Below are 25668 nucleotides of genomic sequence, written 5' to 3' on the forward strand. Positions count from 1 at the left end.
GATAGATAGATAGATAGGCAGGCAGGCAGGCAGGCAGGCAGGCAGGCAGGCAGGCAGGCTGGCAGATACAGATAGACAGATAGACGGATGAATAAATGATGGATGGATGGATAGTTAGATGATAGATAGATAGATAGATAGATAGATAGATAGATAGATAGATAGATAGATAGATAGATAATTAGAGAGAGAGAGAAAAACAGATAGAGATATGATAGATAGAGGGATGGATGATAGATAGTAGATAGATAGATAGATAGATAGATAGATAGATAGATAGATAGATAGATAGATAGATAGATAGACAGACAGACAGATAGACAGACAGACATAGACAGATGAATAAATGATGGATGGATGGATAGTTAGATGATAGATAGATAGATAGATAGATAGATAGATAGATAGATAGATAGATAGATGATAGAGAAATATGTGTAATCGCTGCTAGGATTCTCACCTGTACGTTGGGTTTGAAGCAGTTTTTCTGTTGTGATCTTCACCTCTTGGATCAAGGCATCAACCATGGATTTAACTGGGAAGAAGAAAATGAGAGACAGTTGCAATAGATTGTAAAAAAATTTTTTTTAGATTTTTAAATATTTTTTAAAAGGTAGAGTAAACTGGACCATACTTTAGTGGTGGAGGGAACTTTGGGGGGGAAACAGTAAGGCTTAGGCAGAGTAAATACAAAGGGCATGAAAGTAGCTAGGATTTTCAGGGGTGTTTCGTTTTTCTTTTAAAATCACAGCAGAGTTACATAAATTTCTTAGACCAAACTTATACATTTTTTCTGTATGCGGTGCAAAAAATCTAAATTTAATTTAACTGAGCTTTGCATTTAATTAAAATCACATTAAATTTAAATTAAATTAAAAAATAAATATTCAAATTAAATTATAATTAAATTAAATTTAAATTAATTCAACATTAAAATTTAATTAAAATTTAAACATTAAAATAAAATTAAAAATGTGTTAAATTAACATTTAAACTGACAAATTAGATTAAATACATTAAAGCATATTAAATTAATTATTCACCTCCCCTTTATGAATAATTCTCTTTGGTAGAAAATTTTAGAAATCCCCAAATTATTCATCTGCATTTATTCTTTGTGTTGGTGGAGCCATTCTGGAGGTCTCCCCCACAGCATTTGGGGCGCATGCAGTCTTTGGAGTCTCAGATTGTGCACCCTTCACAGTGTTCACCTTTCTTTCCTCAGAACAGTGGAAAATGGCATAACAATCACAGATATTTATCATTATTATTATTATTATTATTTTCCCAATCAGTTTGATGGTACATCTAGAAGGGCTCTTGATTGAGGCTGGAAAAAAAGCATTTTTCCTATCTTCTCTTAAAGATGATTTTATCATATGAAAGGATACAGTTTTCTTCTCCTAACCTGCCCAGCTTCCAGACATCCAACCTCTTAAATACTGCTTCCTCCTTAGTTATTTATATCCTACCTTTATTATTTCTACAAATCACTCAAAGCCAGTGAACATATCCAATATATTTCCCTTCTTCTATTTGCCCCACAACAACAACCCTGTGAGGCAAGTTAGGCTGAAGAGAGTAGCACCCAGCTAGCTTCCATGGCTAAGGTAGGATTTGAACTCACAGTTGTTTGCTTTCTAGCTCAGTGCCTTAACCACTAGACCAAACTGGTTGTCCCAAATTGCCCTTTAAAATCTCATCTTTTCAATGAAGCTTCTGGTGTGAATATTAGCCCACCTTAAATCCCAGCTTTGTCAATGTATGTTCCCTGTTCTCCTATATTCCCATTTCTATATCTCTCTCCTATATCTATTTTTATGTATTAGATTTTTATCTCACCTTGATTAGTTTATAAGTAACTCAAGGCAGTGAACGTACAGAATACTTCTTCCTCCTAATTTCGGTGAGTCAAATTTGGGATTCTGAGCAAAACAGTCTGGCCTCATTCTTACAGAATTACGACACACATATTGGTGGCACCGGAATCATGTCTGTGACTGATGCTTTCAAATAGGATAAGCAAAATTTTCTTCGTGTTATTTTAGAACACCACAAAGAATGTCCTCCCACCACAGCTTTACCTCCTGTTTCCATGAATAATAGAGTCATTGATATAGGAGAAGAGCAGGCAGAGCTGGGGAGGTGGAGTTAAATGTGTCATCAGTTTAGAGTCCTTGCATTGCCATAAGAGATTCAAGTCCAGCCCATTAATTCCGTTGACTCTTACCTCGCGCCAATTTAGTCCTGACTGTTAGTTGACTACATTCTCGTGTATAGGCTTGAATAAATTTTTTATGCTGCAACTTTATGAGCGGTTCTGATTCTTTGTGCCTCACAACATGATTGGAAGGGACCTTGGAGGTCTTCTAGTCCAAGACCCCTTCCACCTTGCCTTGACCCTAAGCCATGATTTGCCCAGACCTACCTGCCCATTTTCCCTCCCACAGAAAAATCAGCAGCCACAAAACAGGAAAGGACAATTTGTCTTAATGCTGTCAGTTCCATCTCTCATCGCAGCAAGGGCTGGGTCCCATTAAGGGAGGAAAGATTGCCTGTTAGGATGCTTTAGGCCTGCTGAAGTCCCTGAGGACATGGCCATGATTCATTTATTCATCCCATGGATTTCAGCACAATTGACTCAGCAGAGCTCCAATCTAGTAATAATTATTTGCAGGGTTGGGGGAAAAAAATAGTTGTGTTGCACAGACACACCCATGTTGGAGACCAAGGAACTGGATGTGGCTGATGCTTTTTCCATCAGGACTTTTGAGTGAGGAACGCTGTTGTGCATTCTTTGTTTCCTTGTTTCCATTCCATCTTTCTTTCTTTTTTTTTACCATGGATGTTTTATTGGATTTTGATGATTGTAAGCTGCCAAGAGTGTATCAATTGTGATGGGCATAATAAATAAATAAACAAATAAATAATAAATGCGCCTGAAACAATCCCCAGCATGTGTTATTTTATTGGCCCATCTGTAGAGATATTTGTAATACGTATCCTTCCCCTTTTACATTAGTATCCTGGAAGATACTGAAGGCAGGACAAGAAGCAACAGGTGGAAACTAATCAAGGAGAGAAGCAACCTAGAACTAAGGAGAAACTTCCTGACAGTGAGAACAATTAACCAGTGGAACAACCTGCCTCTAGAAGCGGTGAATGCTCCAACACTGGAAGTTTTTAAGAAGAGACTGGACAGCCATTTGTCTGAAATGATATAGGGTTTCCTGCTTGAGCAGGGGGTTGGACTAGATGACCTTCAAGGTCCCTTCCAACTTTACTATTATTATTATTATTATTATTATTATTATTATTATTATTATTAAGATCTGACAATGCTTATATATTCATCCTTTTTTAAAAAAAATGTCAATTATTTCAAATCAAGTCATAGCTAAATACTGTGTAGCTGCTGGAAAAATTAGACACCAGTTGATGAACAGTCTCCCACAGCTGTAACATACTTTTCATATCAACCATTACAATCGTCTGTATTCTACAGTTATTTAATTATTTTAGCTGTTTTCAGTTATATTGATGCTTTTGGGCCCTTAGTTGTAATAAAGATTCATTCAATGTGGTACAGCAATTTTTTAAAAAAATCTGTAAGAGAGTTGATCCCTTTAAAATTAAGACAGGTGGTTGTATTTTTTTATTTATTAGATTTTTATCCCATCTTTATTACTTTATAAGTAACTCAAGGTAGCAAACATACCTAATATTCCTTCTTGCTTTTGTTTTCCGCACAACAACCTTGTGAGATGGATTGGGCTGAGAGAGAAGGACTGGCCCAAGTCACCCAGCTGTCTTTCATGCCTAAGGCAAAACTAGAACTCACTGTCTCCCAGTTTCTAGTATTGTTAATATTTCTGTATAAAGAAAGTCTGTTATATTTGTCAGATGTATTTTTTTTCCCTTTTGGCACTTTTCATGTGCTTTATCATTCCCTTTCTCTTTCCTTTTATATTAATTTGTATTTTAATGTATGATGTTGAAACTGTATAAAGATATTATAAGAGAGAGAGAGAGANGAGAGAGAGAGAGAGAGAGAGAGAGAGAGAGAGAGAGAGAGAGAGAGAGAGAGAGTTGACGCTGAAATACTGACATAATGGCAGATCATTTTTTAATGGAGGGAGGACTCTTGCAGTGATGTGGTCTAGGAGAAATCAGACCATTCATGAAGCAAAATAATGTATTGAATAATACATATTAATTTAATAATAATATTTAGAAAAAAATCTTCTAACTAACTGTGTTTCCAGGGATGAGTCACTAGGTGCAGATTTAAAGTCCCACGAGCAGAAGACTGCCACCAAATTCAGCATCATAAATGAATGAAATCTTATTTTCTACTTCCTCTATTCTTGTTCTGGATCTTATTTTTAAAAGGGGTGGGATGGAAAAAACTAAGAAACAGAAAACAAAAATGAAGATGTGATGACAGAATTGGAAATTTGGGTTTCAATCCTGGCAGCGTTACTGTTTTTAAGATAACACAATTACAGATAGTCCTTGACTTATGACCACAACTGAGCCCAAACTTTCTGTTGCTAAGTGAGACAGTTGTTAGGTGAGTTTTGTCTCATTTTAAAACCATTCTTGCCATAGTTGTTAAATAAATCACCGCAATGGTTAATTTTGTTGCACGGTTGTTAAGTGAAACTGGCTTTCCCATTAACTTTGCTTGTCAGAAGGTTGCAAAAGGGGATCACATGACCCCGGGACACTGCAACCGTCATAAATATGAGTCAGTTGCCAAGCTTCTGAATTTTGATCACATAACCGTGGGGATGCTGCAACGGTTTTAAGTGTGAAAAATGGTCATAAGTCACTTGTAGCTTTGAACAGTCACTAAATGAACTGTTGTAAGTTGAGGACTACCTGTATGTTGTGTAGGTCGGAAGATACTGTGTATCAGTAGTGATGCTACTAGCCAATAGCCCCTGTGAGCGCCCTGTGCTACATTTCATAAAGCAATTCACAACCTGCTGAAAGAGGGTCAGTAGGCTGAATGTCATTTCATAGCAGCAAATTGTATCAATTTACAGAAAGACATTTTAATCATTTCTAACACATTAAAATGTGTTGAAGCATTAATTTTATTTGTTTATTTAACACATTTACATAGGTGCCCAACTTATTCCTAGGTGACTCTAGGCGGCTTACAAAATTTTAAAAATCCAACATATACCAGTAATAAAAATCTATTTAAAAAACCCACCCCCCACCTCCATAGCAGCAATAACACAATCAAAACAGCCATTTCACCATCTCTAGTTGCAGTCCCCAGGACCACTGACCAAACCATGTTTGTAGGCCTTTCAGAAAAGCAGCTGGGTGGGGGCCTACCGTACCTCAGGGAGAATGATGTTCCATAGAGAAGGGGCCGCCACTGAAAAGGCCCTTTTTTGTGGTCCCAGCAAATGTATATTTCTAATTGATGGGACCTGTAATATATCCTGCCTTCCCATCCTGGTGAGCCAGATGGACAAATTAGGCAAGAGACAGTCCTTCAAACAGCCTTTAAATCAGAGATGTCCAATCCTGACAACTTTATAACTTGTGGACTTCAATTCCCAGAATTCAGCACAGTTGGTCAGAGAATTCTGGGAGTTGAAGTCTACAAGTCTTACAGTTGCCAAGGTTGGACACTTGCTTTAAATGAACAAAGGCCCAGAGGGCAGGGCTGACCTGTAGGCAAAGGATTACAGAGTTGTACCTGCCAATCCCGAAAACTGGCTAGTGGCATAATGCAGAAAGAAATCCCCCTCAAGGCCCTTGAGGAGGACTTCAGCGCGTGTCTTCAAGCGAGTGTCCCGTATCTTTTTTGGAACAATGTCAGTCCGGAGCTTAGCTATATTGCTCTTAAACACTGGGTCACATTGTAAGCAAGCCCAGATCCTGGTGGGAATGAATACCAGGAACAACAGAGAAGAAAATCCTAAGAGCGGCATGACTAAAAATGTGAGCAAAAGGAATCAGAGGATCACAAAGTTCTGCTGAGCATGACATCAGAATGGCATAAGCAGAACATTATCAATTGAATCATAAGATTCTGCTTGGGCAATTGGCCAATACAGATAGTCCTTGATTTACGACCACAGTTGGAACCAGAATTTCCGTTGATAAGCAAGGCAATTTTATGACCTCTTTTGCCACGGTTGTTAAGTGAAACAGGGCAATTGTTAAGTGAATCACACAGACGTTAAGCAAAACCAGCTTCCCCCATTGACTTTACTTGTCAGAAGGAAAGGAAGGAAACGTGTGGTGATCACGACACCTCGGGATGCTGCAACTGCCGTAAATATATGCCAGTTGCCAGGTATCTGAATTTTGATCACATGACCATGGGGATGCTGGGATGGTTGTAAGCATGAGGACCAGTTGTAAATCACTTTTTTCAGTGACATTGCAACTTTGAATAGTCGCTAAACAAATGGTCGTAAGCTTTTACGTTCCTCTTCCAAGAAAGAGCCTAGGCAGCTCCCAGCTTAGGTCAACTTCTTCCATTTGTACATAAGCTCCCTGCACTGATGCCCCGCAGATGTTCTAGGACTGCAACTCCCAGAATTCCCTGGCAGCATGGCCTGGCCCTGGCTAAAGAATCTTGGAAGTTGTAGTCCCAACAAGTTTGGAAGTTATTGAACAGGAAAGCAGCTACACATTTTCCCAGTCACATTTTATAAACAAAGAGATTATTCATTTGTAGTATCTATTAAGCCCTTGCATTATTTTCCCTCCACTGCTAAGCTAATATTTATATTTATAAAAGCTCTTAAAACACTTTGCAGAGATTAATGGTATGGCAATCCTTGCTCTCAGATTTATAATTTATAATTGTAGACAGAGGAAGGGAACTTTGAGCTCCACATTTAGAAATTTGAGTTCTTTAGAAATGTTATTATTGCATGGATGTGCAAAGGTAAGCTTTAGGGGATTTTCCACTTGCTTGTGTAAATGACCAAATGTGGATTAGCCACTGTGATTTTTGGAATTGTTTGTGTGAAATTGACTATATAATCTTGCTTGTATGTGTAGGACAAGCCTTTTCTGCTTCACATGCTCCAAAACTGTTCTTACAACAACACCTAAATTCCTCAACAGACAGGAGTAGAGAGAAATATGTAGGCAGCTGAGTCTAACATATTTTGCAAGAAAAGATGGGGATTGCTGGAATAGAATAGCACTTCATCACAATTCACACAATCAGTCCAATTATATTCTTCTAAAAGGTATTTAAACCCCAAATGAGATGGAAATATTTGTGGAATGTATTGATGTCTTTTTTTTCTTAATGCACTGGATTAATTGACCCTTCCCAGATTCAAAAATAACTCAGAAACTGACATTTGCTATGTAAGTCACAAGTCATATTGATTACCTCACTACACACCTTTAGGATAAACACAACGACATTATTCACCATTAGTTAAACAGTAGATATTTGCTTTGCATCTCCCTGTATTAACATTCTGCTTATGTAATTAATACACCCTTATGCAATGTATCAGAAATTGTGACTCTTGTGTAAAAACTATATAAACGCCTCTCTGAAAGCTACAATCACCAACTGTAGATATTGTGCAACTGCCAAGAAACCAGCCAAGTTCATATATACTGTCCTAAGCTATGGCCTGATTAATAAATAATTATTCTCTACAACAGGGGTCTTCAAACTTGGCCCTTTTATGACGTGGACTTCAACTCCCAGAATTCCTCAGCCAGCATGCCTGGCTGAGGAATTCTGGGAGTTGAAGTCCTCACATCATAAAAGGGCCAGGTTTGAAGACCACTGCTCTACAATGACCTACACTTGAAACCACTCAGAAATTTTAACTGGTTCAGAATGCAGTGGAATGAGCAATGGTGGGCTTGTCTCAGAATGCTCACTTGACCCTCTAGTTTCATGAACTTTACTGGTTGCTAGTGGGTAAGTTTATGGGTGTGATCCAAGGTGCTAGTTGCCAAATGTCTGTGGAGATTCTCGGTCATTCAGTCATCAAAGGTGCTTTTTCAAAAGGCAACTGGACTGTGTGTTTTTTGAGGAAGAAGATGTTTTGCTTCTCATCCAAGAAACGTCATCAATTCTGGCCCAGCTTTTTGGATGAGCCAGAACCAATGAAGCTTCTTGGATGAGAAGCAAAATATCATCATCATCATCATCATCATCATCATCATCTTCTTCTTCTTCTTCTTCTTCTTCTTCTTCTTCTTCTTCTTCTTCTTCTTCTTCTTCTTCTTCTTCTTCTTCTTCTTCTTCCTTCTTCTTCTTCTTCTTCTTCTTCTTCTTCTTCTTCTTCTTCTTCTTCTTCTTCTTCTTCTTCTTCTTCTTTCTTCTTCCTCTTCCTCTTCCTCTTCCTCCTCCTCCTCCTCCTCCTCAGGAAAAAAAAACAGTCCAGTTGCCTTTTGAAAAAGCACCTTTGAGTGCTGGTTATCAACTATAAAACCCTACATGAAATATGGTCCAGTTATTTGAAGGACCACCTACCTCTCATGGTTTCTCCTGGCCACTATGAACCAGCAGAGTGGATATATTCCAGGTCCCCTTGATTAAACAGTGTCATCTTTCCGTCTTCTGGAATGAAGTCCTCTTGAAATCCAGATGGCTCCCAGCCTGATGACATTCCAGTAACTTTAAAGACCTGGCTGTTCTCCCAGGCCTTGGGGTAAGGTGGCGGAATGCTCTTGTTTGACATATGTTTGACATATGTTGTATATGTTTTGGTTGGATGTCTGGATTTTCCATCTCATTTATTTACTTTATTGTATTTTATTTCCTTATTGTAGTTCTATCATGCTTTCTTTATGTGGTAAGCTGCCTAGAGTCAGTTTGAAGTTGAATAATGCCAAAATCAAATAAATAAATAAATTTTATTAGAGACTGGGACTAGCAATACAGAATTCTTACTCAGGGCAATTAAATAGAAAATGCAAATAAAATTAACATTAATACCATGGAATGCATTTTTAATAAGTTAATAAGAATTACCGTCAGTCAAAGCAACTCAAATCTTTATTACAGCCACAAGGCTTTTTGGGCTTTTGGTTAAGATAGAATACAGACTTATTCAAACTGTCTAACACATAAGACTAAAAGTTACATGGATTGCTTACTTCTTTCTGTTCCAGAGAAACACAATATTTTGGGAAATATTGTGTGTGTGTGTATGTGTGTGTGTGTGTATGTGTGTGTGTGTGTGTGTGTGTGTGTGTGTGTGTGAGAGAGAGAGAGAGAGAGAGAGAGAGAGAGAGAGAGAGAGAGAGAGAGAGAGAGAGAGAGAGAGAGAAATAGAAAACAAAAATACATCTTTCTCAGTACTGTAATACTGGACATCATGTTTGTTTTTCTGGATTCTCTGATATAATCATTGTTTTAGTCAATACTTTCTCAAGTCTCCTTGAGGCCTATGCTACATAGGTCTTTCCAGGATGAGGTTTCAGGAGTTAAAAAGAGAGAGCAAAAAAGAGAGAATTGGATGAATTAGTAGCAGTTTCTCCTAGGGAAGCCTTAAATGAACTTTTAAGGGATGAAATGTCTCTTCCCATGGCTTAAAAATCTTGTTTACTCCCAGAACAGTTCACGCTGTACATTTTATAAATGCAACTCATCTTCTTTCCTTTGACGTGTTGACTGCATCCTCCACTTTTGAAGCCTGAGAAAGTTTCTACTTTCCCTTTTTTTGCTCATGAACGTTGAATGCAACATCAACACATGCAAATATAGCAAGAGTACCTCATCGCTCTAGATGGGAAAAACGATCACAGGCCAATTTGTTGAGTCACTTCAATCTCTAAAAGTAGCATGGGGAACCTTCCCTCTCGGCCTTGCTCCAGCTAATTTCATTTATGATGGTTCTGTTTGGTCATCTCCTGTGGACTTTTGCTGCATCACTGCCAGTGTGACCTTGGTATGATAGTGTTGGACATTCATCTACCACAAGAGGGCAGAATAACTCTGGCAAAAGGAACAGCAAAAGGAAGAAGAAGAAAAAAATCTGGTCTGTCACAGTTTAAAAACTCAGATTTATTGCAGCATAAGCTTTATGCATCACACTCTTATTTCAGATAAATCTGACATTATGTTTGTGTGTGTGTGTGCATGTGTGTAGGAGAGTGTGTGAAGGCTGGTTCCCATCACCTTGCTTTTTGCATGCATGCATGCATGCCTCAATTAATCTCTCTCAAATTGATGTGAGCCTTACTGTGCCAAAGTTAAATTTTTGGCAGCATTTGCTATTTCCTGCACATCCAGATGGGTATTTGAACAAGGACCAAGAGTAGTGATGCCACTTATAAACTCGACCTTTCATCAGAGTTGTGTGCAGGGTAAGCCAAATGTAACACGTCTGTGAGTACCATACCACAACTTACATACTTGCATTCAGTTTTGGTCACCACGATGTAAAAAAGATGTTGAGACTCTAGAAAGAATACAGAGAAGAGCAACAAAGATGATTAGGGGACTGGAGGCTAAAACATATAAAGAACGGTTGCTGGAATTGGGTATGTCTAGTTTAATGAAGAGAAGGATGAGGGGGGACATGATAGCAGTGTTCCAATATCTCAGGGGCTGCCACAAAGAAGAGGGAGTCAAGCTATTCTCCAAAGCACCTGAAGGCAGGACAAGAAGCAACAGATGGAAACTAATCAAGAAGAGAAGCAACCTAGAACTAAGGATAAATTTCCTGACAGTTAGAACAATTAATCAGTGGAACAACCTGCCTCCAGAAGCTGTGAATGCTCCAACACTGGAAGTTTTTAAGAAGAGACTGGACAGCCATTTGTCCGAAATGGTATAGGATTTCCTGCCTGAGCAGGGGGTTGGACTAGATGACCTCCAAGGTCCCTCCCAACTTTACTACTATTACTACTACTACTACTACTACTACTACTATTATTATTATTATTATTATTATTATTATTATTATTATTATTTGCATCAGACATAGAGATGCATGTATGTAAGACTGGCATTTGTGTGATGACATCAACACATCTATGTCATCATTTTACTATCCTCTTGATGTGCTGCAGACACTGCTGCATTTCACAGCTCCACTCTTGCCTGCAATTCACTTAGAGATGTAAACAATGTGATAGTGGTAGGGAAACTGTACTTCTCACAGCCCTGCCTTGTGGGAAATGTCAGTTGATTCCTGTCCAGTTCTTAAGAAAAACAATCCTGTGGTAGTGATGTTTGCTTAGGAGCTATTGAAGAAGGTTGGGCTGAGAGAAAGAGAGACTGGCCCAAGATCACTCAAATGGCTTTAGTGCCTAAGGCAGGACTAGAATTCATAGTCTCCTGGCTGCTAGCTTGGTCCCTTAACCACTACTAGACCAAACTGGCTCTTTCCAGTAACTCTGGCAAATATTGTACATCAGAAAACAATGAACTGATAATATCTCCAATTAAATATTATTTAAATTAACATTAGCCACTAACATTAAAAGGAGAATTAAAGTAAGAATTGATGGCTCCATACCACAAAGATTTCCAAATCTAAATACTCTACAAGAAAGCCAGATATTTAGACTTTCCGGAATATTAAAATTGTGGAGGCCATCTGAATTTTGGAGAATAGCATGTTCCAGAAAGATGTATCACTCTTAAAAGAAGCCTGCTGGGAGATCCAGACTCTTAACTTTTCCAGAAGGGAACCCCACATCAAGTCTTCTTGAGCTGACTGAACTGGATAGGCAGATTCTATTCAGAAGAGATGTTCCTGTAGGTAGCCTAAATACAAGAAATTTAAGACTAATTGGTTGAATGCAGGACCTGAATTGTATTCAGAAATCTATTTCCAGCCCGTTCGGTATGCACAATGTAACTGGAGGGGTTCTCAATGGTAACCACATATTCAGTACAAGGGTATTTGAAGAGTGTGGTCAAAAAAGCCAAGATGGTGGCCTCAGCAGTCCAATCAGAACTTCACCTGGTTTGTTTGTTTGCCATATTTCCGGACTTTTAGAGTGCCACAGGCTTTCAGCAAATTGTCAAACTGGCACATGATTCCTGATCAGAAGGAGTCCTGGGACTACAATAGATTGTGACTGCATTCACTCAAATTGCTATACTTTAAACTTAGGACAATAAGAAAAAAAATAATAGTTTCACAGAATCAATAATTTGATTCACACAATGCTCTAAAACAACAGCTAGATTTCCCACAACACACTGGACCACACATATCCAACCTCAAATTAGTCCAAAGAGGTTGTTGCATGAACCCAACCTACAGTAGATGCTGTCACAGGGAGTCTCACCTGTACTCAGATTTTCTACTCGCTTGAATTAGCCTCAAGGCTAAAGACTAAAAAAGTCAAAAGGACCATGATGTGGAATGACAGCCCGCCTGGTAAGAGAAGCCAATCAGCAAGAAAGAGAAAGTCCAGCAGCACTCGTTCAGAGTTGCAACAAACAGACTCCTCTGCAATCTGAAAGGCGCTTCCAGGTAGCCTTGGGTGATGTCATTCTTGCGCAGCTAGTTCCGCCCCCCCCCCTTACAAAGTAAGAAGTTTGGGAATCTCTGATCCTGCAATTGAAGGAAGGGCTGATGGGGCAGGGAGGGGGGAAGGGTCCTGATGGAGAGCTAGTACTGGAGAGGAGATACTCCTGGTTTTGCTTTATTTCCTCCTCCCCCCCTGAGGGTCTAGCCTCTGACGTCATCCTAATTCCCCCCCCAATAGACAATAGACCTCATTCATCCTTCCCCTTCCCCCTCCCGTCCTCTCCCCGAACTGTTCCCACATAAAGAAGCCCATTCATCTTCTCAAAGGGCCCCTCTACTCTGCTTCCTGTGGTTGGTGAACTCGTCTGTCAGTCAATTCTCCCCCCTCCCCCCCGCCAAAGGGGTGTGCGGGTCTGCCCTTTCAAGCCTCTCTTCTTGCAGTTAAGATCCCCCCTAAGAGCAGCACTGCGGCCACACCCTCTCCTCTCTGATTGGGCGGGGTGGGCGGGGTTACATCAGCCGGACCCCTCCCCCTAGCCATTGGCAGCTCAGTTGCGGCTGGGCCTTGGAGGCGTCCGGGTAGCACTCGGTGATCTGCTAAGGTACCGTAAAGCTTATTCGTTATTTTCCCCTCCTTTTTTTCTAATTTAAATTTTCTGTATGGCTGATTTCCTTTGGGTTTCCCCCCCCCCCTTGAATCTGGCGAGTCTGGAGAAACGGCGGGAGGGGAGCCTCTGGGTCCGCAAAATCTGCCTTTACTGTATGAAAGACTAAATTGCTGATGGATTGTGCAGAGGTGTGTCCTTTTCAGTTAATTGGGGTGAGCTTAATTAAATCCCTCAGAGGGCAGAAAAGATGGCATTTTACTTGCACTGGGTAGAGAAATCAGCACAGATTATTTTTTTATTGCTTCCCCTAATTAAAAAAAATCCAAATGGCTTATGATTTTACCAATCCACCTTACCTGAAAGTGGGCTGAGTGAGAAAAGACCAGTCAGCTTGTATCCAGTCGTACTTCTGTGGCCCATGATGGTGAAACTGGGCCCCTGCTTTTCCTTACCCTTGTCTAGTAAATGCCTAGCTTTTGTTCACCAATCTGTGCCTTTATTTCCCTTCCCTCTGTAGTTGTTCATGGCTCCGCTACCTGATTATATCCATTTCACTATTCATCTGTCAGTTTCCCCCAACCAGATATTCTTTAAATATGTGCATCTCATCATCCTTAACTCTCCCAGCCTGGTATCCTCCAGACGTTTCAGACTGCAGCTTCCATGTTAGCTGTAGATTATGGAAAAGCATCTGGGGAAGGAGGATACATGGTTGAGGAAGACTTCATTATGCCCTTCCTGGCTGCCAAATTTCTGCAGAGTCCTTTCTGAGCTAGCTCTCTCCTTCCTCCATCCCTGCTTAAATTTCCTTCTGAGCTTCGCTTCTTATGGATAGACATTCCTTTCTCTTCATTCAGATAGTGACTGGTAGTATAAAAATGCCACTGCTTTGAAAGGGTGGAAATTATTGTGCTTGCCAGAGAGAACATACCTTTATGAGGCCATGCCTTTCTTTATAAAGTTTTTTTTTTTTGCTTCCTGAGTGGGTCATTGTGTCTAATTATGAAGCTTAATGAGAAGAGAGGTTGGCATAAAGTGAATTGGCATCACTGAAGGAGACTTCATCTGGAGGTATTTGGAAATGACAAAGGAGAATGTATTACAGCTTCTGTTATGTTATATTATCCATATTGCAGGACTTGCTAACAAGAAGAGGCTTGGCCTAGCTGTGGACACCCAAGTAATTTAAGATAGGCTTCTGGGTTTCAAAGACTTTATTCTGCTATTCTTTTCAACATCCCTCCCTCCAGTCTCATGACATTGCATGCACTGTCTACATATAATATATCTGCCATGTTCATCCCATGGCAGCAAAGTGTGATGGGTGCTGCACACATTCTTTGGATTTACAGCAAAGCAGTTGGGATTTCTGTGTGTTGATCTCAAAATAATATCAGCTATTCCAGGAATGTAGTTGTATTTTTCCAGAATGAGAAAGGGGAACATTCTTAAATTGAGGTTTTGAGGTTTTCTACATGTGTCTAACCTCTAATTTAAAGCAGCTGGGAAAAAGTCTGAATTTAATTAGGCCAATTAGGTATTTTATTTGAATGTCCACCAAAATGAACAAATCAGATCCTGGAATGTTTAGCATTTGGAACTTGCTATGTCAACAGAATGGCGAATTCCAGAGGTGGGTAGCAATGTTAGTCTGTTACAAAGAAAATAACACTGGCCCTTAAAGAGAAATATTTTGTATGGCATAGAGTTCTGTTATGAACTAGAGATAATTTCTGTAAATGGAAGAACAAAAGAGTGGAAACTCTTGAACTCTGTGCTGAGCTTCAAAAGGAAAAGGGATGAGAGACTATGCAAATGATTAAATTTGACAGTGCTTGGAATTTTGAAGTTTGTGATCATTAAGCACCCTCTCTAAAACTATATATTTTTTAATCATAAAGTAGAAATTTATTAAAATTCATTTGGTAGGGTATTTTTTTTATCTAAAGCTTCATTTTCCTTTATATTTGCTATTCAAATCAGATTTAAGTGCTATTTGAGACATTTGCTGGCTGTTTCATTCCACATATTTGAAGAACTGAATATTCTATTTTTGATTGGGAATGCATGTATTTTAATGTTTCTGTGGCTGGAGATGCTAGCAACTTTTTTATGGGAAAGGTGAAAGAACCAGCCACTTTTAAGAAGAAATATGCTGATTTAGGGTTTTTTTCCCCCCCTCTGTGGGTTAGGTAATGGGCTAGAAGAGTGATTTTTTTTTCTCTTCTTTTTCTGAAGTGGGTTCTAAATAATCTGGTTGAATGTGGCACTTGAGAAGAGAGCTGGTTGATTTTCTTCGTTTCTCAAGGGTTTTTTCTTAGGCCTTGTTTATGCTGGACTTGAGCACCAAACGGTTACGTTGTAGGCAATTGATATTTATAGCAGCAACCAGCATGCCAGTGCCATGAAAGCAACCTGCTCTCTGCCCCCCCCTTCGCCCCCCCTCTCCTGGATGGGACAGGGATCGTGACAGAAAGCATTAGAGCCGTTGAGACTCTGTATGAACTGCCTGGTAAAACAATTAGCGGGGTGGGGGGAAGCGTAGGAGCCATGTGGGCAGGCTCAGAAGTCGTATACTCTCAGACATAAACTTGACGCGCACACACACACACACACACACACACACACACACGTCCTCGTAGCCAGTGACACACATTTGAGTTGGGTTTGTTATTTCAGCCTGTGACTGTGGTAGCTATAAAGATAGTGACTGTCAGCTTAGAGAGCTTTTGAGTATTCCCAAGCCCAGCCACTTACTGTACTTTTCAAAAGTTCCTTCTGTTTGTCCCCTTGTTCTAAAGCAGTTTCCCCAAACCTTGTATGGAATCCTAGAACTCCATGAGATTCTGGGGCCGGGTGGGGGTGGGGGGCGGAATCAATGAAAGGCAGCCAGTTTCTAATAATTAGAATTTTATCTCTCAAGTGGGCGTTCTCAAGAAACACGGGTTTTTTTATAAAAAAAACAAACTTTCCACAATCTGAATAAGTTTGAAAACCCCTGCCTTAATGCATTCAGTGCGTATTACATTGTGTATTGCACAATCTCAAGTTCAAAGCTTACCCTCTTATCATTTTCCCCTCTTTGCTTGCTTTTTAAGAAGTCCTAAAGCCATCCTCAGCCAGCACAGGGATGGTAAAAAGTGCTGCTATAGATAACATTAACCTTCCCACGAGTAAGGCAGCTTTTCTGACTTCAGATTTCTGATAGGAAGGAAGGAAGGAAGGAAGGAAGGAAGGAAGGAAGGAAGAAAGAAAGAAAGAAAGAAAGAAAGAAAGAAAGAAAGAAAGAAAGAAAGAAAGAAAGAAAGAAAGAAAGAACTGGTATTTGTACGGACATATATGATGGAGATGTCACTTTAAGGAAATTGAATATGTGCGGTCTCTACAGAGAATATATTGTGAGGCCTGTTTGGTTGTGAGCTGGCATGGAGGATCAAATTAGTCCCATTTTATAGGCCTGACCTTCATTCAGAAGGTTTCTAAAAGCGTTCATTGACTATTTGTAGCAGAACCATTGGCTTCACGTGAGTATAGAATTGGATCTCACTGCCTTAATTGGATCTCAGTGTGTTAAAATGGTCACACCTGGGAAAGATAATCCCTTGGAGATTGACTAAATGTGTATTTTTGAAATGGGAATGTGAGTTTGCCGTTGAATTATTGAATGGAGGGTTGGTACTTTCTACGGTGGCCGCTGACATAGGGCTGTACTATAGGAACAGAACCCTGGAATAATTTAGTTATTCTTAGGCACACATTGTTTGTCTGCCAGCAAATAATTTGAAAGTGAAATAATTGTACTGCATTATGAAAATGCAGAGCTGTGCTTATTGTATTTGTCTTTCATCTCTTTTTTTTGCCTTCATCTAAAAGATAAAGAAAACAAGAATAGTCTATATTAAGGTTCAAGAAAATCAGGATTGTGACATGTGCAGTGACAGATTATTTGATGTGCTGGAGCAAAGCCTGAGGAAGACTTAGGCTCCCTATCTCTTTCCCAAGTATCTATCCTGCATCAAATGCAATTATGTTTTGTCATTAGTGCTACCTTTGGACCTGGGAGAGTGATAGCTGCCATAATGATAATGGCTCTCTTGGTTGTCTTTCTTTAGCCTTAAAAGGTGTGTGTGTTTGTGTGTTGGGTTGTAGTCCAAATGGGGAACAAGTCACGAGTGCTGATACTGTAGGAGATGAGCAGGCTGAGCTGGAAGGCAGAGTTAAATGTGTCATGTGTTTGGAGTCATTGTGCAGCCACAAGACACCCAAGTCCGGCCCCCTGTGAATTCTGTTGACGCTTATCTAGTGCCAATTTAGCTTTGACTGTTAGTTAACCGGATTCTTGTGTATAGGTAGCAATAATAAACTCTTCTATGCTTTGAACTCAACGAATGCGCCTGGTTATTTGCATCTGGCAACTGCAGTTGTTTGTGCCACTCAAATGTGGTGGGAAGAGTTGAATGCCATGGGTTCTTGCTTGCCCCGTGCCGGTTGCTTTCTGCCATGGGTAAACAGGAGGGGGGGGGAAGAGTGGTCCCTAACATTTCACAGTGTCATTGATGGCGTGTGACACCTCACCTTATCGAAGGAGAATATCACTTGTTTTTCTTAATGGCAAACTTAGTCTGCCTTGCTCACCAAAGGTTAAGCAAGTAACATATACAGTCCTCGGTCAATGGAAATGGATGGAGTCATACAGGATACCTCTTGGGTTGATGGCAGTAAGATAACTGTGGAAGCCTTTGAGCTCCTGGTAAGTGAGTAAAGCTACTTCATTTGTGTTTGGCATGAGATGTTCTGAGATTTGTTGCATCCTCTCATTGGGGTCGAGGGGGCGATTGTTGGAAAAAGAAGTTTGGACGGATGAAAAACAGAGGAGAATCATTCTTAACCCAGATGGGCTCTAATCATGCAAATCCAGTGTGCAATTCAGGCCACCGGCCTTCTAGAGGTTAAGGCAGTAGGGGAGGCAGCCTCTGCCAAAAAAATATTCCAGTCATCCCAAGGAAAAAAAAACTCCTGTGGTTATCTGAACTAACAATTATAGCAAGGCTTCAGTCCCCAAGATGCCGGTTCCTATTCTTAACCCACTCAAGTCCGTCCTGATCTGACACCATCTTCTCCTGGCCAAGAGAACTTGGCAGTCCTGGCACCCAACCTCTCTCCCTGTTTGAATACGGGGCACCACTCCCTTCTGACTCCTCATCTTCAACCAGCTTTGAAGATGTGATATTTCAACTGGCACCTCTGCCCAAATCTGTGCTTTTTGCCTTTTTACCCACACCACACCCCAGAAGGAGACGCATTTGGAACCAATTACCCCTGGGCATGGCGCCATGCCTTGTGGCTTCCTTTTGGAAGATGCAGGCTAGATCAGCTCCCTAGGCCTAAAAGCTCTGTATTTTTCAGTATAAGGCAAATGTCCCAAAGATTTATTATATCCCCTTTTCCCCCCCCCTCATTTCCTTTTCCTTCGTCCAAGACCGCCCAGCTACATTTTTCATTTTGTCCATTTGGTGCCTGGAAGGCGAGGGCTTGGAGTTATCCTTGCTGATCAGGTTGCCGTGTTTGCCAATGCCAGCTGGGTTGTGGGTTTTTCAAGGGCATTCTTGTGATTCCATTGCGGGCACTGCCAGTCTTAGAGCACCATTGACCGGAGTGGGGGATTGACAAGCAGCTTGCAGGGGGCAGGCGAGAGAGTAGGAAATGCCCTATAGGCGATGCATTGATCAGTCTTTGCAGGACTGATGGACAAAGATAATGAGGGTCCATTTACAAGAAAATATGTTGATCCACACATTTGCACATAGTTTCATTTGCATGGGTTCAAATCCAGAGTTTGTTATGAGCCATAGGTTATCCAACAGTTTGGAACTCACTTCCTATCAGCCTCAGCCAACATGGCCAATGGCAAAGAATTATAGGAGCTGTAGTATCAAAACATTCAAAGAGCATTAGGATATATTTAAAAGGATTCAGATTATATCAGCTTTATATCAAGCTATGCACTGAATTGGAGCCCCTTTTCCTTACTGACTTACAACCTTTGATTTAGTGATCGTTTGAAGTTACAACAGCACTGAAAAAAGTGACATGACCGTTTTTCACACTTATAACTGTTGTGGCAGCCCTATGGCCACGTGATAAAATTCAGATGCTTGACAACTGACTCATATTTACAACGGTTGCAGTATCCTGGGGTCACGTGTTCACCTTTTGCGACCCTCTGACAAGCAAACTCAATGGGGAAACCAGATTCGCTTAACAACTGTGTTCCTAACTTAACCACTGCAGTGATTCCCTTAACAACTGTGGCAAGAAAGGTCATAAAATGGGGCAAAACTCACTTAACAACTGCCTGTCTTAGCAATGGAAATGTTGGGCTCAATGATGGTTGTAAGTATGGGGCCTACGTCTTTCGCGAGAAATCTCTCTGTTTCAATCTCAGTTTTTAGTTGAAGTGAGAATTACATATAACACACACAACGGTCCAGAGGCTGACGAACCACAGTTCCTAGCATAACCAATAGTATGGAATGCTGGGAAATGTAGTTCTGCAGCACCTAGAAAGCCACATTGGAGGAGTATCTCCTGAAGTCCCAAACTTCTTTCATTTCTCTCTCTGCTCCCTGGTGGGATCTTCTTTCCTTTTTTTTTTTTTTTAAAGGAAATATGATTTCTAGGGAGGGGTATTGTCAAGCAAAAGACTCCTACATTAATTCCCCAAGAGGGTTGAGGCAATTATTTGCCACCACCTAATGGCCTCACCCTGGGAATGCCCATGAAATTAATGAGCCAAGGAGGGCACTGCTGGTTTGTTGGTGCCAGGCTTGTTACTTCCACTTGGTTGGGCACCGTTGGGCAGGACTCTGAGTAGCTTGGCGCCTGTCTTGCCTCTGACTCGTTTGGCTAGGTCTTGTCCAATCCCCAGAGGTTGGGTGGGAGTGTGACCTAGTGGGAGGCAGCATTGAATGTGCTGGGAGCTGGGAGGAGAAGGAAGTTGGCCTGTGAATGAGCGCATAAAGGAGGCTCATCTCAGTACTGAGTTTGTTTAGAAAGGGTTTTGGTTTGGCAGCCTCGGATTCAGGACTGCTCTGAGCACAAAGGCTGGGCCCAAATGCAGGGGTGGCTTACCTCATGAGCTGGTAATTGTGGTGTAAAGACAATGCATTCCTACCCATCATTTTTGCACACTTTTTGGTAAACAAGTTTCTCAAACTTTGGGATTTTCAAAGGAAAAGTTGGAATTCTGCTGGAATAACAGAAGGCCGGGGAAGATAGTGGAATTGTGGCAGTCTTCCAGAAATGTTGGGATTAAATTTCCCCTACAACAGTACTTGAATAACTTGGTTGTTATATTCACAGCACACCCTCCTTTGTTTTTACCCTATGACCACAGCCCTGTGAGGTGGTTTGGGCTGAGAGATATGGACCTGCCCAAACCAGTGAGCTTGGGTGGCTGAGGGGAGACTTGAACCCGGGTCTCCCCGCTCCTAGTTCAACCTTTAAATCTCTGCTATCCAATACTGACTTTCACAAGGTACCAGCCCGGGGAAAGCTGGTTATGTATAAAAAGTGTGGTGTCTAAGGGAAAAAATGTGTATAAAAAGAAGTTCTAAAAGATGTAGGAACTGGGCCATTACAGAATGCCATGTGTGGGTCAAAATTCTAGTAGGTTTAGAAAGTGAATGACCACCAATATTTGACTATGGAGATTCTCAGTCATCCAGGTCATGGTTGTCCCTTTTTCAAGAGGCAACTGGATTTTCTTGTTATTCTTTGAAGACGTTTCGCTTCTCACCCAGGAAGCTTCTTCAGCTCTGACTGAAGAATTCAGCCCCACCATCCTGTCAGAGCTGAAGAAGCTTCTTGGGTGAGAAGCGAGACATCTTCAAAGAATAACAAGAAAGTCCAGTTGCCTCTTGAAAAAGCACCTTTGGGACACCAGTATTTGACTTTTGGGTAAGCATTTGGGAACCTGGAAAGCCATTAATCCCAGGTAAATACAAGTGAGCCTTTCTGTGGAGTAGAAGATATACTGGTTGGGGAATAAGTTACAGTGATTTCAGAGCTTCCTGGCAGAGCTGTGGGAGGCCGTTTGTGGGTAATAGAGAATTAACTGCTGTGTAAACCGGCAGGTATGGTTTCTCTGCTTAAGAGCCCAGTGTTAACCAGAAAGCAAGTAGGAGTTATTGGGTTCTGGGCAAGGGTGTGGCAGCCTCAGCAGGTGGTTGACAGGTGCAGGAACGGTCAATGTTGCACCTGCCTTGGTTGGAAGCCAAAGGGTGTCACTTACCGCCCTTTGGTCTTCTGGGAATAACTGGAGCCATTTTGCATAACTCCAGCCCGTTTAGCCCTTTACCAATTCTCTTCCTCCTCTTCTATCCTGGGACTCTTTAATTTGTCCAGTCCACTCGTGCCCACAAACCCATATAGACATCCACACCCGCCTTTCCTGTTACTTGCAGCCTCTTCCGTAAAAACAAAGTATTGGGAGATCAGAAGGGAGGCAGATCAAAGAGCATCTGTTTTTTTTTGTTGTTGTTGTTTTTGAAGTCTCTGTTATCTTCTAGTGTGGAATTCAAAGGGTGGGACCTGGGCCAGATTTCAGGAGAAGATAGTGATATGTTGTTTGAAGACTTTCCTCTTATATCCTCCTCCTCTTCCTCCTCCTGCCAAGTTCCTCTTGAAATGACCCAAACTGGAGGTTGGGAATGACAGCTTTAATTTTCTGTAATATAATGTTGGGGCATTTTGGGAAATACAGGCCGTCCTCAACTTACGACAGTTTGTTTAGTGGCTGTTCGAAGTTACAACAGCACTGAAAAAAAATGTGATTTGTGACAGCTTTTCATACTTAAAACTGTTGCCGCATTCCTAAGGTCGTGTGATTAAAATTCAACTGCTTGCCAACTGACTCACATTTATGACAGTTGCAGTGTCCTGGCGCCATGCGATCCCCTTTTGTGACCATCAGATAATCAAAGTCAATGGGGAAGCTGGATTCGCTTAACAAGTGGCAAGAAAGGTCGTAAAATGGGGGAAAATCCCGCTTAACAACTGTCTCACTTAGAAGCAGCAATTCTTAAAAACTCTAGCAAAAAAACAACAACGTTGTAGAATGGAGCACAACTCATTTAACAACTGCCTTGCTCAGCAAGAGAAATTTGGGGCTCAATTGCGGTCGTAACTCGAGGACTATCTGTAGGGATGGTAACCGTGGCTCAGGGATGCTGTGCACCAAAGCCTTCTCAGGGGTCTACTGTATACAAATATATTTCTGCTTTTAAGGCACTGACCAAGCTCAGAACTTGCTTAGGAAATAATTTCTTTAATTTGTTCTGCAGCTTTTTAGGACAGACTCCTGGAGGTTTTGCTCCTGTATCCTTTGTGTTTAGATTTGCTACAGACTAGGAAAATTAGGAAGGGTTTGGTAGCTCTTTTTCTGACAAACGAATTTTATTTAAAAGGCATGTGAGTTATAGCTTAATGCTTTTTAGTCACTTTTTAATTAGTCCCGGTAATTATCTCTACGGCGTAAGAGAAGGCATTAAGGAGCTGGGTGGCTTGGAGCCTACACAGAGTGCTTTTCCATTCCTGCAGAGTAACTATTATGAGCTCCCACACGTCTGGTGTTTATGCTCCCGGTGTCTTTTCTGCGTCTCGACACGCCTGCTTTGGACCCTGGGCAGACAGCAATCAGCAGATTTAAGAAAGCTGCAATAGGTGTTGGAGGTGTTGAGTTGTAAGGCTGGTGTGATTGAGCAGAGAAGATCAAAGAGACCTCCTCATTGTTCTGGTTTCTCCAAGTAAGAATCCCAGGGTCTGGTCACAGAACGAGCCCCCAAGCGAGGGCAAGCATGTCTGGCTTCAGCGACATAAAGCAGGCAAAATTTCTGCTGAGCCATGGAGTTCAGCAAGGGTCTGGAAAGGGGGTGGGTGGGAGAGGGCTGGAAAATCTTGCTCATCAACCAGAGTCTGGACTGTTTGCCAGGCCGGATTTTTAGGGAGGAGAAAGTGGGCTCCTAGGTACTTAGAAAGGCAGCATTGGGACCTCTGTTGGTCTCTCCTTGTATCCCTGGCCAAGTTGAATTCTTTAGCTACATTTGGAGCCTGCGTTTTTCTGGTGTTCCTTCTTAACTCTATTTCCATTTTCCTGGTTAAGTCTCCTGAGAGGAGTTTGGCTAATTGTGGCTAGAGCACAAAGATGGAAAAAGATTTAGCTTCTTCCAGCTTGTAGAACAAAGAAGTTGGAGATGGTCGGGGGAGGGATAAGGAGGAAGACGGTGCTTACTGTAAGAACCCTTGGAACATCCTTAAGTATAGGAAAGATTTCTTCCTGCGTTTGCTCTGTCACTTGCTGCCATTAACTGCAGTTTATTTTGCATGGAAGAATGATAGTTTACACCAACCAGGAAGCAAACCGTGATTGTCACATGGGCTTGAATGCACATGCACAATGTTTTCTGGAGTTTGCATATTTTGTGTACATAACGCAATGGCTATCACCATCAGCATTCTTCTTATTTTCACAAGTTCAGGCCCAGCCTAGAACGGCATACAAAATTAGGATCTTATCTTCCAAAATATGTAAATTTTCTTTACAAAATTTTTCCCTGTGCTTTTATGTAAAAGGGAAGACAAGTGATGATGAAAAGGGACTACAGGAAAATCTGTTACGGATAGTCCTCATCTTACAACCACAACTGAGCCCAAAATTTCCCTTGCTGAGCAAGGCAGTTGTTAAGTGAGTTGCGCTCCATTTTAGTACCTTTTCTTGCCTCGGTTGTTAAGTGAGTCATTGCAGTTGTTAAGCGAATCATGCATCATTAAGCGAATGTGGCTTCCCCCATTGATTTTGCCTGTTGGAAGCCTGCTAGGAAGGTTACAAACAGTGATCACATGACTACGGGATGCTGTAGCTGTCATAAATACAGGCCAATTGCCAGGCACCCGAATTTTGAGCATGTTAACAGTGGTTGTAAGTGTGAAAAATGATTATAAGTCACTTTTTTCAGTGCCTTTGTAACTTTGAATGGTCATTAAACATATCATCATAAAACAAGGACTACCTGTATTTAAGATTGTCTCCCAGCCATGGTGAGTAGTGGTAGACAAAATAGAAAATAATGTGTTTTATATATCTCAATTCAGAGTACATTAGAACTAGAATCTCAGGGGTAAGCAACCTTGGCTCTTTTATGACTCGTGGACTTCAACTCCGAGAATTCCTGAGCCAGCATGGCTGAGCTTGGAAACCTCTCCCTTTCCCCTCAGCATGGCTGGCTCAGGAATTCTGGGTGTTGAAGTCCACGAGTCATAAAAGAGCCAAGGTTGCCTACCCCTGAACTAGACAGTTCTTGACTTCATACAATTTTTATTACAGGGGGGGAGGCAAGTATGGCAACTTTACAACGAGTGGACTGCAACTCCCAGAATTCCTGAGCCAGCTGGCTTAGGAATTCTGACAGTTGAAGTCCACAGGTTGTAAAGTTGCCATATTTGCCCAGCCCTGTTTTTCTGTCTTCATTTCCACCTTCTCCCAACCCCCAGGTTTTACTTCCTAAGTCATTATTTTGTAAATACATTCTGTTGGCGTGATGATGTTTATATAAGAAGTTTCTAAGTCTGAAGGTTTGGGACAAGTTTACATTCTGGGGTCAAGTAAAAGCTACAAATATTCTGCTTCCATCTCAGGAAGAGAAGGAGGAGGAATGTCATACTGCTTTTCCCTTGAACCACTCCAATTTTTCTGTCCGTTTGCATTCCTGAGTTTGGGGAAAGCAATAGAAAGTATAAAAATTGCTGAAACCATTGAAAAAAAATGCTATAGCATAGATGACTGTTTTCTGGGGATATTCTGGTATGATGAAGTTAAAATAAAAGGTGCACCATTCAGAGTCCCTCTGTGAGGGAGATGGACAGTTTTAACATTAAGTAAGTAAGTAAGTAAGTAAGTAAGTAAGTAAGTAAGTAAGTAAGTAAGTGGTAGGGAATAGTCTGTAGAGAGCTGTCACATTTAAGGGACATGGAGAATTTAGCATTATGATACTAGAACTGAGACTAATGATTGTAGCATTCATTAGTGCCTAACTTTTCCTGGACTTTCCTCTCTCCTTTTTCAGCCATGGCTGTCCGGACCCCTATACAACGGGGTGACGCCACCGCTGAGAGATACCTGTTTGTGGATCGGAACCATGTAGGCAATCCAGCATCACAAGCTGATTGGACGGCCAAACGCCTGGTGTGGGTCCCGTCTGAACGCCATGGCTTTGAGGCGGCTGGGCTGCGTGAAGAACGGGGAGATGAGATGTTGGTGGAACTTGCTGAGAATGGGCGTCAGATGCTGGTGGCCAAAGACGACATCCAGAAGATGAACCCACCCAAATTTACCAAGGTGGAAGACATGGCAGAGCTGACCTGCCTCAATGAAGCCTCGGTGTTGCATAATCTGAAGGACCGCTACTATTCAGGTCTTATCTATGTGAGTTGGCTTATGGAGTGGTTTGGTTCCATGCTTCTCTCTCTCTCTCTCTTCTCTTCTTTCTGTCTCTCACACTTTTTAACCACTTGAATCTTCCTCATGACATAAACTAAGGGACCTGTGGTCC

The 25668-nt window shown here is 41.2% G+C and overlaps 2 protein-coding genes across 2 annotated transcripts in view; one reads left to right on the forward strand and one right to left on the reverse strand.

The window, feature by feature from the left end:
- IZUMO2 (IZUMO family member 2) overlaps nucleotides 1–17870 on the reverse strand; it is a 26928-nt gene extending 9058 nt beyond the window's left edge. The window contains exons 1-3 of the mRNA XM_029283132.1: nucleotides 17762–17870; nucleotides 5723–5959; nucleotides 461–535 (exon numbers count right to left, since the gene is read on the reverse strand). Of these exons, the coding sequence (XP_029138965.1) occupies nucleotides 461–535; nucleotides 5723–5959; nucleotides 17762–17870 (421 nt within the window). The remainder of the gene's footprint in view (nucleotides 1–460; nucleotides 536–5722; nucleotides 5960–17761) is intronic.
- The window catches only part of LOC107283087 (myosin-10-like), a 73131-nt gene continuing 60492 nt past the window's right edge, over nucleotides 13030–25668 (forward strand). The window contains exons 1-2 of the mRNA XM_029283138.1: nucleotides 13030–13054; nucleotides 25183–25541. Coding sequence (XP_029138971.1) covers nucleotides 25185–25541 — 357 coding nt within the window. The 5' untranslated portion in view covers nucleotides 13030–13054; nucleotides 25183–25184. The remainder of the gene's footprint in view (nucleotides 13055–25182; nucleotides 25542–25668) is intronic.

Source organism: Protobothrops mucrosquamatus, unplaced genomic scaffold, assembly GCF_001527695.2.
Source record: "Protobothrops mucrosquamatus isolate PMUCROS unplaced genomic scaffold, P.Mucros_1.0 scaffold25, whole genome shotgun sequence".
NCBI lineage: Eukaryota > Metazoa > Chordata > Lepidosauria > Squamata > Viperidae > Protobothrops > Protobothrops mucrosquamatus.